The sequence below is a fragment of the Myotis yumanensis genome, unplaced genomic scaffold, assembly GCF_028538775.1.
Source record: "Myotis yumanensis isolate MYYU_CA2020_CCGP unplaced genomic scaffold, mMyoYum1.0.hap1 SCAF_1, whole genome shotgun sequence".
NCBI lineage: Eukaryota > Metazoa > Chordata > Mammalia > Chiroptera > Vespertilionidae > Myotis > Myotis yumanensis.
In genome coordinates, this window is record NW_027223752.1 from 206,478,140 (window position 1) to 206,494,016 (window position 15,877).

At 36.0% G+C, this 15,877-nt stretch overlaps 1 protein-coding gene across 4 annotated transcripts in view; it reads right to left on the minus strand.

The window, feature by feature from the left end:
• Positions 1–451: 451 nt before the first annotated feature.
• EXOC1 (exocyst complex component 1) overlaps positions 452–15,877 on the minus strand; it is a 54,809-nt gene continuing 39,383 nt past the window's right edge. For all 4 annotated transcript variants that reach the window (XM_070396335.1, XM_070396361.1, XM_070396344.1 and 1 more), the window contains 8 exons: positions 14,507–14,670; positions 13,843–13,950; positions 12,399–12,475; positions 11,650–11,878; positions 8,540–8,723; positions 6,598–6,797; positions 2,720–2,914; positions 452–1,101 (listed from right to left, as the gene is read on the minus strand). In XM_070396335.1, coding sequence (XP_070252436.1) covers positions 949–1,101; positions 2,720–2,914; positions 6,598–6,797; positions 8,540–8,723; positions 11,650–11,878; positions 12,399–12,475; positions 13,843–13,950; positions 14,507–14,670 — 1,310 coding nt within the window. In that variant the 3' untranslated portion in view covers positions 452–948. The remainder of the gene's footprint in view (positions 1,102–2,719; positions 2,915–6,597; positions 6,798–8,539; positions 8,724–11,649; positions 11,879–12,398; positions 12,476–13,842; positions 13,951–14,506; positions 14,671–15,877) is intronic.

A 15,877-nucleotide genomic window follows, 5' to 3' on the forward strand; every position in this document is an offset into this window, starting at 1 on the left:
AATAAGCCAGTCAGAGAAAGATAAATATCACATAATCTCACTCATTTATGGAATATAATGAACAACATAAACTGAACAAAAACAGATCCAGAGACAGAGAAGCATTGATCAGACCGTCAAACCTCAGAAGGAAGGTAGGGGAGGGTGGAGGTAATGGGGAGAGATCAACCAAAGAACTTGTATGCATGCATATAAGCCTAACAAACGGACACAGACAACAGGGGGGTGAGTACATAAGTGGGGGTAATGGGGGGATAAGGACACATATGTAATACCTTAATCAATAAAGAAATTAAAAAAAAAATTGCCAGTGCAAATCATATGTACTGGCCAGTTGGATGGACGTATGTTCAGTCACTTAGCCTTTTATATATATAGATGGACATGTAAGAACTTTTTTGAGTAATGATCTTTTAAGCATGTAACAGATCTAATAATACCAAACTTAAACTTTTTTGAAAATTTCTTTATTTCAGAGTCATTACCACATGTTCACATAATTTTCAAAATCTTGTGTTTATAATTGATCACTACAAGATCCCTTATCATATACATACTAGAAAGAGGGAAAAAGTTCTGTACAATGTTTAGTAGTTACATGATTTTAGTGGAAGCTGAAAACTCCCAATGCATTACTCATAGAATAACCACTCACAAATACAAGAAGCTAGGCAATAAAGGAAAATTATTTTGTCATAGAGAAAATGCTAAAGGCATTTTATAAGATAAATGCTTTAAGTTAGCACACATCCTATTGATTAAATAAAACTGTTATATAAGTTGATACTTTTTGCTCTTGAATATGTGTAGTATGGTGTTATCCATTTATTTGACATTTAAATACATAAAATTTCAAGTCTGGGTTCTCAAAACAGTTGCTGATATTTTCGATAGTGTCTAGTATACTCAGAGTGGTTTCTTCATTTATCTTCTCTTCTTTCATAAAGTTTAGTGAGACTGTGCAATGCTGGAGCAATAATCTAGAATGTCCTGAATAGTGAATTCCATTGTAACACCAGATCCAGGATAACAGCGAGCTATCAAACCTTCAAAGTGCTTGTACTGGCGTATAAATTCATCCTGCATGGAGTGCCACACCACCTATTATAAAAACAAAAATACTATGAGTGGAAAGAATACACAATTAAGTGTGCAGAAATAATATCAAGACATAGTCTAAAAATTAAGCAGAGTGTAATAGTGAAAAAACATGCATCCTAGCTTCTTCTACTTACAAGATACGTGTGTTACACCATCACTCTGTGCCCTAAGTTCTTCATCTGCAAACTGGGATAATAATAATAATAATAATAATAATAATAATAATACCTTTCTCCTAAGTTTCTTATGAGGATTAAATACTGAGTGAATGGAGTAAAGTGCTTACAACAGTGTTTGACACAGTAAGCACACATTACATTTTAGCTATCATTATATCTAACTACAATATCCAACACAGATATGGAGATGCACAATTATGTATGGAACTAAGACTAGTGACAAAATGAAATGCAATAGTTAATACTTCAATTTCATTTCAAGGAAAATTTTAAAATTCCTTTATCTAAAATTGATTATATAAAACACTGCTTGATGCCATAGTGGACACACCAAGATGAGACAGGATTACCTGCAATCCAAAGAATTTATAATCTATAGACAATTACACACATTGACATATTAGTTAACACTAGGTTACATTTATTGATGCTTACTCTGTATCAGTACAGTACAAAGTACTTTATGTATATATTAGCCTATTTAAGTCTCATGACAACCTGGGGGCGGGCGGGGGGAGGTCTACTGGTATGATCATCATCCCTGTCTGACAGTTGAGGAAATGTATACTTCCAGGAATTTTCCTCATAAACCCTAAATCATATAAATCCCCAATTCCTGCCAATTTAAGACTAATTACTAAACAGTATTACACTTTTTGCTTTTCATCTTTTAGCTCACAGCATGTCACCTGAAGTACCACTCCTCCCACTTTATCCGTTAAATTACTATCTGACTTTCAGAGGCTAACACAAATGTAATACCCTACACGAAGCCTTTGATGATGTTGAAATCAGAACTAGTCTCATCTCTGGGACTTTCAATATGGTTTATAAAAAATAATGGTTTGATTTGGAGTTTCAATCTGGCGCTCCCTTCCATGTGCTTTGGGATCTTGGTCATATTATGCCACCTTTTTAAGCTTTGATTTTCTCATCTATAAAATGGCAGTAATAATAATAGTAACATCTACCATATAAGGGAGGTATTATTTCCACTTATCAAATAAGAAAACTGAGGCCCAGAGAGGATAACTAACTTGCCCAAAGTCAGGTTAGCTTACTCTGGACCCAGATTATGAACCCATTTCTAACTCCAACCCAAGCTCAGAATCATTCCACTGTACTACACTTTATTCCATTTACTTACTCCTCTCAAATATGAAAAATCTCCCAAACCCACAAAAAACCCATCCCCAAACAAAAGAGAAACAACTTAATGCCTCAAACAATAAAACATAAATATAAAATATATAGGGAAAGCCATATAAACTTATATAATTCCCTCCTTCCTCAGAATTCATTAATTTGGTCTATACTTTATGGAACTTTCTTCCTGCACTAAAATTAAAAAATCTGTAGCATTTCTAGATGAATATTCTGGAGAAAAGCAATATATGTAAGGATGTGCAATCTAGGGTGGTTAAAAGAACTAAGCATACCTGCAGTAAATTCTCCTCTTCACATAAATGTTTATCGACCTTCTTGTAGAGGTTGTCTAGACCTTTTTTCACTTCCTTTCCAGGATACTCTTTAATAACTTTACGAAGTTCTTGTTTGTTAAATGCAAGTTGATAGCTTACTTCTTCCTCTCTTATACCTTGTGCTACACGAGCTTCAACGCCTTCAAAGAAATGCTTTAAGGAAATGAAAAGAAATAATGGCTAAAAGCTGCTTTTATTTTCACTTAAATGTAAAAAAAAAAAAACAACACTGATTATAATATGTATTCACTATGTAAAAACCAGGCAACGTGTAAAAACATAAACGATAAAAAACAATCACCTAGTACACTACCACTCAGAGATAACCACTGTTAACATTTTAGGTTCCTATCTAGGCTTCTTATGTGTGGGGTATATAAATCTATAAATATAAAAGCCTAAGCGGCCCTGGCCGGCCTGGCTCAGTGGATAGAGCGTCAGCCTGCAGACTGAAGGGTCCCAGGTTCGATTCCGGCCAAGGGCACATGCCTGGGTTGCAGGCTTGATCCCCAGTGGGGGGTGTGCGGGAGGCAGCCAATCCATGATACTCTCTCATCATTGATGTTTCTATCTCTCTCTTCTTCTCCCTTCCTCTCTGAAATCAATAAAGAAATATATATTTTCAAAAAAAGCCTAAGCGACCAAACAACCAAATGACTGGTTGACCGGTAGCTATGACATGCACTGACCACCAAGGGGCAGACACTCAACGCAGGAGCTACCTCCTGGTGGTCAGTGCACTCCCACAGTGGGAGTGCCACTCAGCTGACCAACAGGCGCCAGACCCCGGGCTCACGGCTGGCGAGCACAGCTGTGGCAGCGTGAGCCTCTCCCGCCTCCGTGGCAGTGCTACAGAGTGGTGGTGGCAGCAGGCGCAGCGGGGCTGGATTGAGTGGGACCAGCACGGCGCCTGGCCTGGGCTTGGGCTCCTTCCTGGCCGCCTGCCGCTTTGTGCAGTCCAACATCCCCCGAGGGACCCCGATTGCAATAAGGCGCAGGCCAGATTGAGGGATCCCACCAGTGCACGAATCTGTGCACTGGGCCTCTAGTCTATATATATAAAAGCCTAATGAACTGAACAACCGTTCGACTGGTAGCTATGACACGCACTGACCACCAGGAAGCAGACGCTTCAACAAACAGGCATGGAAAAATGGAACAGATTAATGAATCTCAGAGGGGAGGGGGGAGGAGGGAGATGGAAAGAGATTAACCAAAGATCTTATATGCATACTAGAGGCCTGGTGTATGGATGCACCAGTGGGGTCCCTTGGCCTGGCCTGCGGGGAACGCGCCGAAACCGCTGAGTATTCCCGGATTGCGAGAGGGCGCAGGCCAAGCTTAGGGACCCCACCGGTGCACAAATCCGTGCACTGGGCCTCTAGTGAGATTATAACTTTGTATGTTATATTTTCCATTTAATATTTTATGATTCTTCTCCTCGAAGTATAAATTTTAATGTCTGCATTGTATTCCATCCAGTGACTGAACTACAGTTTATTTATTCATTCCTCCAGTATTGGATATTTAATATTTTCCACTTTTTTCAGTGTTGGCAAAATCTACTCAGATTTAAAACAATCTATTATAAATATAGTTGTCATAAATATCTTTTGTACATCAGTATTTACTCACATTACTGATTACTTTCTGGCATAAATTTCTAGGACTATAATTCCTCAGTTGAGGAGTAAGTATACTTGTAAAAGTATTCTGAAGATTCTTCATATATACAAATTACTTCCAAGAAAAGTTCAATCAGTTTATATTTGTCAACAGTATATGAGACTCACCATATAGCAATCTTACCATATTACTATGAGCATTATCACAACTTAAAAAAATAGTTGTAATTTTGATGAGTGAAAGAAGTTTATTTGTTGCTTTATTTCACAATATTTTGGCTACAAATGAAGTTAACTTGCTTTCATATGTTTAGTATGATTTCAGAATTGTTGCTCATTTATATATGGGAGTCTTAGTGCTTTCCTTATTTATTTTAAAAAGATCTTGTATGTTAAATATACTCACTGCTGTATTGTTACAAATATTCTTTTTAGGCAGTCTTTTAAGTATATATGTACTTTTGTTTTTTTAATCCTCACCCAAGGATATGTTTACTAGTATTGATTTTTAAGAGAGAGAGAGAGAGAGAGAAACATGATAGATGTAAGAGAAATATGGATCGGTTGCCTCCTATACATGCCCTGATGGGATTGAAGCCAAAACCTTTTTGTGTATGGGGACAACTGAACCACCCGGGCAGGGTTATTATTATTTTTTTTAATATGTCATTTTATTGATTGGCATACTTTTATTTGAGCATTATACACTATGATTTAATACTGATAAACCAAATCCCCTCTTAATACTTTCCTCTAAAATTTTCTTAGCAATTATTATTTGTTTATTCTTAAGTTAATTTTTGATAATAATTTTTTGACAAGTCTATTCCTGAGGCTTTTTAAAATTTATTTCTACATAACATTTAACTGGTTATTATGACATAAGGAAATAAATTGTTTTTTTGATATATTTATTTTGAATCCTACCACTTTACCAGAGACCAATCATTTCAGCATATTATATACAGGTAATTATAATCTTGACTCTTTATCTTTTATTTATGCTTTAGGTATTACTGCATTGGCTGGAGCTTCCATAACAATGTTAAATTAATAAAGGCTCTAGCAATATTTCTGCTTTAATTTAATTTCAAAGAGAATGCTTCTAATATTATAGTTAAGTATCACATAGCTTTAGGTCTGAGACAGACCTTTTCCCCTAAAGCAGTGGTTCTCAACCTTCCTAATGCCATGACCCTTTAATACAGTTCCTCATGTTGTGGTGACCCCCAACCATAAAATTATTTTCGTTGCTACTTCATAACTGTAATTTGGCTACTGTTACGAATCATAATGTAAATATCTGATATGCAGGATGTATTTAGGCGACCCCTGTGAAAGGGTCGTTCGACCCCCAAAGGGATCACGACCCACAGGTTGAGAACCGCTAGTATCTGTCCTTAAGTTTCATAAGGTATTGATTCTGCATTTGGTTAAAGTTCTCTTGAATATTTCTTTGAATTGTTGACAACAGATGCATATTTTTTATTTGGCTCTAATTTAAAGTTAAAAACTTATAAAAGATGACTAATCCCATTGTGGACAATGTTAGTTGGGGGTCCATTTCAGCTTATACAGTAATCTTAATGTCGTAGATAGTATTTATGACTAAGTGAAACGATGCATAATGAAACTAATTTTACCATAGGCTAATTACTACAAATAAGACTTAAGTTCCTGGCATCTCATCAACCTTAGAAAGAAACAACATTGAATGAAATTACCTTATTCAAGGACTTTCTGTACTATGTTGCAAAGTTTCCTAAAACCTTCATTTCTTAATTTTAATGACTGAACTTGCTGTAGGGAATGATTCAAGTCAGGAAAAGAAGGGAAAGGAAAAGGCAATGCACAAAACAATTTTTGGTCTTTCTTTTATCTTGAAAAAATCTTGAAATCTTCATCTGAACTAGGAATAAAGGTTAGTTAAAACTTCAGGCAAGTTTATTTACTTTTAGTGTCTTCATTTGTAAAATACAGATAATACTATCTTACCCCACATCAATGTTTATAAGAATTAAAAGAAATGATGTATACAGAGCATCTAGCAGTGTTCTGGCAGCTTCAGTAACTGAGTCTCTCTTCTTTCCTTATCCTCCTGCATTCATACATGAGCAAATTTAGGATAAGTGTCTTTTGTATTTTTCATATGTAAACATATGTATATGTATTCAAAACCAGGAAAAAGATACTAAGTGAAAATATACTTACATTTAGTTTTTCAAGAGGCTGACCTAAAGAGTAAATGACATAAGACTGCAGGTGATCTGTGTATTTTTGTTTGGCTTCTTTTTTCTCAGCTTCTAGACATGAGATTTTCAAACGAGAAAGTGTTGCAAAAATATGGTGAAAGTTTTCCATCATAACTACATCTCTGGGGGTCTTCTGGCTTTCATTAGCTACTTTCTCCACTAAATAAACACAGGAAAAAACCCAAAATATCCTGATATGAATATGACCATATTTAGCTATAAAAACATTTATGTGATGTTTTTCATTTGTAAGTTTAAGAAGCACATTTCTAGACTGAATAAAATATATTGCACTGAAGGATCTTCACATCCACCTAAACCTAATAAAAATATCATTCTAAAACAGTCCCATATATATTATTATGCAATAAAGGTGGCTTTTCAAATCTGTGGGGAAATGATGAGTTATTCAGAATGTATTAGGACAACCTAACACATTTGGGTTACTATTTTACATCTTTCAGACAAATAAATTCTAAATTGCCCTAGTACTTCAAATGTAAAAATAAAAAAGTGAACATAATCATAAGAATTAAGGAGAAATAAGGCTAATCAAAAAATAATTTTGTGATGGTATGACCTTCCTAAGAATTCCCCAAAACTTAGAAGTCATAATGGGAAAAGTGGATAAGTTAGACATAAAATTTGAAAGCTCTTACACTGTAAAAAATATCATAAGCAAAATAAATGTATAGCCTGTTAATTTGATAAAGAATAAAAGAATTGATAATGCCTAGTAATCTTCATCATTGGTACAGATGTGACAGAAACTTTCACCAACTGCTAATGGCACTAAACTGGTATGATCTCTCTAAGTGGCAATTTAGCAAAAGCTTTGAGATATATACAAATCTTTTGACCCTGCAATTCCATTTCTAGTAATTTACCCTAAGGAAATTATTGGAAAACACACTAAAATATATGCAAGAAAATAGAAAGAAACTAAATGCCTATTAATAGGTGATCTGGTGGTGATAAATACATGAAATACTATGTATTCATCATAAATGAGTATGATTATCTATATTAACTAACAAAGAAAGACTTGGATTATAATCTAGCAGGCTCCAAAACAGTGAATAAGGTATGATACAATTTTTTATATTAGAGAACATACACATATAATATATGCACATTTATAAGAGGAAAAGAGACATGGAAAAGTTTATATGAAGGATAAAAATTAAATGGTATCTCTGCATGAGATTACATATTATCTGATTTTTAAAATGTGTCTTCTTATTTTGGCTTTTGTGCAACGAGCATATGCTACTTCAAAATCAGACAAAGCAAAGCTACTTTGAACTGTAAAAGAAAAATATCAACCATACAAACATTGAATCATGTAATTTATCTATCCTCTTGGCCTACTTTTCTGCTGAAAATATGTTACATACAATCGGTGAAATGATCCTACCTCTTGTCAATTCCTGAATACATGCACTTAGATCATTTACTTCAAATTAAATGACACGCCACGCTGTTTCTCTGTAATTTAATTGTGGGATCTGACAGAGGAAGACAGTGAGTTATAGAAGTTTAGCATTAACCTACCTCATGTGACAGATATGAGAACTGAGGTCTACAGAAGTGAACTGATTTGCTTTAGGTCACACAGTCATCATTGCTTATCATCTTCAGAAGACTTGCTAAAATGCATATGTAATCCGGGAGGTCATTTTTTGTGTTTAAAATGTGAATTCAGTTTTGCATAGTAATAAGCCCATATGAATTCTAAAATCTAAGTGCTTCCAGATGAATATGAATAAGTTTTATGTGCTGTTTGTTTTTCAAAGTTCAGAAATTTTTAATTTAGAATATGAAAAACAATGAACATTACGAGTTACCAGAAATAATAAAAACCAACCAAAAAATTCTTTAGAACATTAACAAAAGCTTACCGTTAACAAATACTCCTCTGATAAGTTTAGTATATGCTTTATCTAGATCTCCACGACGCTCAGCATTTTTGAAGATTGATTCTGCAAGCCCAGCAAATTCTTCAAATTCAGCAACAAATGGAAGAATTCCTACTTTACTCTTCTTTGAGATCTTTACTTCTTCCATTTGCCTTATTTGGTTACTCTAAAGTTAGGCAGAAAGCAAGGGAGAGAAATAGCTAAGCAACTTAAAACAAGGTAGTATAATCAAATGTACACATCATGGAGGAAGGATATAATTAATACCTAGAACAATTTGGATACTTACCAATTAAAGATTAGTAAATAGGGATAAGTAAGAAACTATTGCTATAGGTTAAAAAGTACATATATTCAGGAAAATAAAGTCGCCCTTGGGTATGTTCAGTGGTTAAAGCATCGACCCACACACCGAAGGGTTGTGGGTTAGATTCCCAGTAAAGGGCACATACCTGGGTTGTGCGTTAGATCCCTGTCCCTGGTCAGGGCGCAGGTGGGAGGCAACCAATCAATGTGTCTCTCTCTCTGTTCCCCTCCCTCTCTCCCTTCCACTCTCTCTAAAAATCAATGGGAAAAATATCCCCGGGTGAGATTTAACAAAAGAAAATAAAGTCAAGGGAAAAAAAAATCCAGGTTATTAAAACAAGATGTAATCAAGGCCTATGAACCTTAAGTTCTTTGTTCAAAGTAAAAACAACCAATAAACATTTTTATCATTTATGAAAGGTAGGTAGAGGCAATTGCCTATTCTGGGGCACAGCTGATACCAGAGCACATACAGAATCTCTCCAGGTTTCTTCTAGTTGGTGCCCAAGTGGCCAAGTTCGAGGACCATAGCCATTTCCAATTCTCATTAACTTAAAATTTCTGTTTGGATAGACAAGTTCTGTATTTTTGGGGTGTGAAAATAGAGAGGGAGAACAGGCATTTCTACTATGGATTTAGATTACAAAGTTAGTTTTCCATGTATGTACTTGCTACGTATTTTAAATTAGTTCAGGAAAATGCTTATGTATGGATGGTGACAAAGTGCAAAGGGATGTTGCATATAGACAGAATCTAGACATTTGGGTTCATAAAGATCCATGGAATTCAATTATGGTTCTGTGAACTTCTCAGAGGATCTAAATCTATTCACAGTAAGAATACATTGCCAAATACTGTTGGACCATTTTCAACTTCTATATGAAATTCCATTGTGTTGAGATGTTGGGGGTATAACTAGAAAACCATATGACATGTGGATTAGAAAAGTAATTATTTAGGGTATAGGCATTAGTATAAGAAAATACTGTGATTACAGTCAACCGTTTCATATTATCTTTACTACTACTCTACTTCATTAGTATTGATAACTGTGAAGAATAAAAATGGATGTAGTAGAGTCCAGTGTAAGATTCTAGGTACTGAAACCAGACTGTGAGGTATAAATACCAACTCCATCACTTTTTAACTGTTGATTTGGGGAAAGTAACATAACCACTCAGAGCATCTACCTTGTGTGGGAGAAAGGCCATAGTAAGCACTAATTTGTGAATGTTGGTCTATTGTTGTTAAGCTTTATGAAGATTTTTGTTCTGTGTGGCATTTAAATGCACATAATATAATTATAGCCTGAATACACTTGAACATTAATAGATAATGTTTTAAATGACAGCTGTCTTCTCTGGCTTTGTAACAGGCAGGAGAGATATTCATGATACATACCCACTTTTACATACCAAGTAATTTAATAAAAAAACTTTCTTTAGAATCTGACTCAGTCCAATTTATACCTACAAGCTTACCAAAACAGGAAAAAAATGAAGCTATTAATGATTTTTCCTTTCCTATTAGAAGGAGAAAAATGATGATTTCTGGAAGTTATTTTAAGAACAATTCTTAAAATAGTGATATGATTATTTATTAAAGCTATCTATCTACATAAAACCCTAATATGCAAATAGACCAAAAGGCAGAACAACGGAACCAGTCGCTATGACATGTGCTGACCACCAGGGGTCGTGTGTGGAACATGGTGGGTATCGGCCGCAGTGGGATGGTGGAGCAGGTGAGTGGAGGTGCCAGACCAAGGTGGGGCGCCGTTCGCTGTCATTGGGGCAAGCCTCTGGTGGTTACTAAAAATTCTTTGCTCCAGCGCACCTGCTGCCAGCGCAGGAGCCGCCACTTGCTGCCAGCCCCAATCACCCCTCAGAGCTTCTCCATCTCCCCCAGCTCCTGAGGGGTGAATGGGGCTGGCAGCTGCCACTTGCACCCACTGCCGGTGATGGCCCTCCTCACACCTGCAGCTGGTGCCAGAGCCACCACTTGCACCTGCTTCCGGCGCCCAGCTGCTTGACGCAGTCAGTGGGTGCGAGCAAAGGCTGCCAGCCCTGATCACCCCTGAGGGCTTCTCCACCTCCCCCTGCTCCTGAGGGGCAATCGGGGCAGCAGCTGCAGCTCGAAACCACTGCTGGTGCTGGCCCCAATCGTTCCACGCCTTCAGCGGGTGCGAGCAGGGCCGGCGCCGTCAGCGCATGGGAGTGGCGGCAGCGGGAGAGGGGCTGCTGGCAGACAGGAGACCAGGGGCCGTGACAGGAGGGGCCGGGTGGGGGTGCGGAGGATGGGCCGAGACCTGCCCCTGTGCCCACCACAGCCTTGCAGCCCAGTTCCTTTCAAGGTGCACGAATCTGTGCACTGGGCCCCTAGTTAAATATAAAATGAACAAAATAAATAAACAATTAAAATGATCCAATTATTAATTTTCTCATTAGAATATGTTAGAAGAAAAACAATAAATCCAAACGATAGTTTTAATTGTTTCATTAACCTTTGGTCACTAATCAGTTGACTGAGATTTCAGTTACCTAGTGGATCTCTTAAGCAGCTACAGTTTCCATGCCACCTACTTGCCAAGATTCAGTGTAGAAGAGAAGCTAACCGGCATGGTACCATCCAACTACCTCTGTTCATATACATTGCAGCCAATACCCTGCTTCAAGGCATTGGGGGTTTTGAACAGCAGATCCCCAAATGGAGAGCTGGAAATCTGTTAAATACATTTACCTATTTTTTGCAATGATTACAATCTAAGTTATTAAAAAAGAACTTACAATGCATTTGTCAAAGTTCCTTTTGACAGTCACCAAAACATTTCCCAATGTAGTGCTCAGAAAAGAAGCAGGGTCCACATTTTGTGCAGTCCACACATGATGACTCATTTTCACTAGCATGTAAAGGGAGTTAAAGCTATCAATTTTGTCGCCTAATGCAATTAGGTTATTCAGTTCTGGCTCAATGCAGCGAAATATTTTAGTCATCATTTGGCGGATCATATCTTTCCTGTTCAAAAAACATACAAAATGTAGCAAGTTATTATAAGCTTCAGGTGTATTCATCTTTCACTTTAATCCACTGGGCATATACAAAATGACTAAAATACTATATTTTCATTAAAAATGTCCAAATATAATGAACTAAGTATTCTTGAGCAGTTTCCAATATAAAAATATTTTTTAAAGTTAAGTTTTATCACTCATTTTATAACTGTCATTTGTAAAGCTGGGATCCTGAAATGTGCTCTGTGATTTCCAAGAAATACATGCTAATTCAAATGCTACTTCCAACCAGCAAACATCAAAATTGATTGCATTTTTTGTACTAGAGCAAAGAGCCATAGAGTCATACAATAGGACAGATTTTAACTCAGTAAGATGTTTAATAAGACACTGGGCACACCTGTCAGTGCTGAGTGCTGTCAGGTTACTGAGTCATCTGGACGCCTCATTGAGTAGCACTCCTCTATGTTAAATTTAAAGTTTATTTTTTTCCAAAATAACAATAGATAGTAACCAATACATACTCAGATGAAACGGGCAATGGTGTGCCAGAATTATGTAGCCTTGATGACGTTCCTCCATCGAGGTCATCTGCTTCAGTCTGCAAAAATTATTCAGGTACTTTATATAATAAAAGACCAACAATTTGACTAGTTTAGATAGCAAAAGCCTGCTCAGTCTTAAAATTCCTAGGAGAGAATACATTATGAAAAATAATGATTTTTAAAGATAGCATCACTGACAGAACTATATAATTTAGTATGCTACTTAAGAATGATCATAAAGTGCTTTGTTCTTACATTTTACCTGAGAATTATAGGGAAAAGTTGTGTTTATGTGCACATGAGGGGAAAGTGGGAAGACAGAGATACAGGAGATGGAGGGGGGGAGGTTGGAATGAGTGGGCAGCTCAACGGAAAACAGAAAACATCCAGAAACAACTTGCAATAGAGAACTAAAAATTAATCTCATAAATCATTCTAATAGAACTTTGGCATTTAAAATAGCTATCAAAAATTCTTATAGAAGTTAAGAAATAAGCAAATTTACTACTATCACCTGCAACAACAAATTCCCACCCATTTGAGATAATTTCTCATTCATTTTATGACTGCTTTTAATATGTTGGCTCTTTTTTTAAGATGACCTTAATTTTAAAATCACTTTATTTGCATTGTGCTTTTAAGTTCCTCAAAATATTCTAGCAACTATCTCATTTCATTTTCTTAAATTTTTGCCACCCGAGAGGCATGCTGAACAGGCATTATAATATCCATTGAACAGATGAGAGATGAGGAAATTGGGGATTAAATAATTGGTTTAAGGTCTTATAGCTAGTTAATAACAAAGTCATAGGGAAAAAAAATCAGATTTGAAGCCTCACCTTTCCTTTCCCCCTTCTCCCCCCCGCCCCATGGTATATATACTCAAACACCAAACATTTTTTAAAATTTTTCTTGATGACTGCTAAAATCGCTTTTCAAAATGTTTTTTGAAAAGTAAACTCAGATATTTTATTCCCTCGATAACTTAGATCAGGGGTCCTCAAACTTTTTAAAAAGGGGGCCAGTTCACTGTCCCTCAGACCGTTGGAGGGCTGGACTATAGTTTAAAAAAAAACTATGAACAAATTCCTATGCACACTGCACATATCTTATTTTGAAGTAAAAAAACAAAATGGGAACAAATACAATATTTGTATTTGCATGTGGCCCGTGGGCCGTAGTATGAGGACCCCTGACTTAGATAATGTTAGGCTTAAGACAGTCTGGAGTATTAAATTACATGCATGAATTATCACTGTTTTTATTGTCTTGTGGTATGACAAAAATTATTTTAAATGTCCTGATATCATAAATCCCTTCTTTTTCTGTTCTAATATTGAAACTGTGACAACATATTAATTAAGCTAATTATATTACAGATCATATACTAGTATACTAGCCAATAAATAAACATAAGCCGTACCACAGTTCCAGGCATACTTTGATGTTGCTGTAGTTTGAAAAATTTACTTATGAAGTCCTGTTCTGCTAGACACAGGGGCTCCAGTTCACTGAGTACCTGTTCAAAGATCTGAAGAAAACTAAAATGAAAGATCTGCACCAAATACTTAAAATAACATTACACATTTAATTTTCTGCAGGGATCATAAATGCTTTATCCATAATCTCAATAGAATCCCCAAAACAAACGGTTCCAAGACTGACAGGACAATGCAGTATATCAAGGCATAGCAGAGCCAAAACATACCTATAATGAAACTCACAATAACTATTCACTTGAAATCGGGAAAGAGGAATACAGAGTCAAACTTTTAAAGCTTATTTAATGCACTGCAGAGAACAGTTCTGCTCCATAAAAGCTGCTATTTCCTCTTTACCTTGTAGTTGCTCAAAGAACTTAGATTTAAGATGCAAGCATTTTATGATTTATAGCAAAATTTAATAAAGCTACAATGTAATTTAATTGATGGTTCACAATTTAGTGGCCATTTGACTAGTATTTTTGTTTTTCAGAATCAGAACAGGAAAGTAAGACATGGTTAACCAAATCTTTGAACACACTTAAAGCAGTAACAGTTAGAAAACCAGTATTAGTGGTTAAGCAATACCTGCTATTTTTATTTTACCTTATCAAATTTGGTTCTATCCGCAACATCGAGATCAGAAGTAGACATGTTTCCCATATCCAACAAGGAAGATGACTGAGATCTGCGATTCCCTGAACTCTGAACACTGAGTTTATTTAGACTAGAAGTAGATCCAGTTAATTTCCCAGAACTTCCATGAAGACCTAAGAAATAATAAAACTTTGAAAGTTGTGACCTTCATGAATAAAGACCCATAGCATAAATCAGGGCTATCTGCCCCTGTTTTGGTTTTTGAGGGCTCATATTAGGATACAAGACTACCACATGGACAGGTTGTAGAGTGTCCTTCTCTTTCATTAACGTTTGTGACCTATTCCTGAGCATATTGTAAAGAGTAGTGAAACTACATAGATCTATAGGAGTAAAAGACCATAAAGATCCCTAAATCTATGTCCTTCTCAGTGTCATTATAAACATAAAGTTGTCTGATGATATCTCTAGACTAAAGTAGATGAGGATTTATTTCTTTCCCATTCAAAAGACATGAATATGATGGTCACTGACCCCCCCTCCCCCCGCCCCAGTGTACTAGTTTAACATGACTGTTATATTTCTGAAGAAAACTGCCATATCCCGCCCAGCCAGTATGGCTTAGTGGCTGAGCACTGACCTATGAACCAGGAGGTCACAGTTCTATTCCTGGTCAGGGCACATGCCTGGGTTGCGGGCTGGATCCCCAATGTGGGGCGTGCAAGAGGCAGCCGATCAATGATTCTCTCTCATCACTGATTTTTCTATCTCCCTACCCTCCCCCTTCCTCTCTGAAATAAAAAATATATATATATTGTTTAAAAAAGAAAACTGCCATATCCCAATATTACCCTCCTCCAAGTTAAATCAACATATTAGGCTGTACCACATGAACTGACAATACTCGATCATTCTTGCCCTACAAAAAAGTCAATTATATAGAATTCAACTTAATACATTCCTGAACCCAGAAACTCTGCATTTACATTAAATGAACTGATTAACTACAGTTCTTTAAAAACAAGGAAAAAAAAATCCTAAAAACCTGTTGTATTTAAAATACAACTAAAATATAATACATCATTAATGATATAAATATGGGACATCTGGGTTTAAGTATAAACATAGGTATCCATCATTGCCATGAAGAAAAATTATAACAATATGGCTGGACAATATCTTACATACATCAAAGAATTAAAGGATTCCATTTTTATAAGAAAACATGATACTGTCATTCAGAATCAAATATAAATACATTTTAAAATTCTTCTTGAGTAACTCTCAGTGAACCTCTATTATTTACTAATGGTCAGATGAGACAAATAAAGATACAGTAAGGACAATTAAAGACAAATTTTGGTTTAATTATGCAAAATC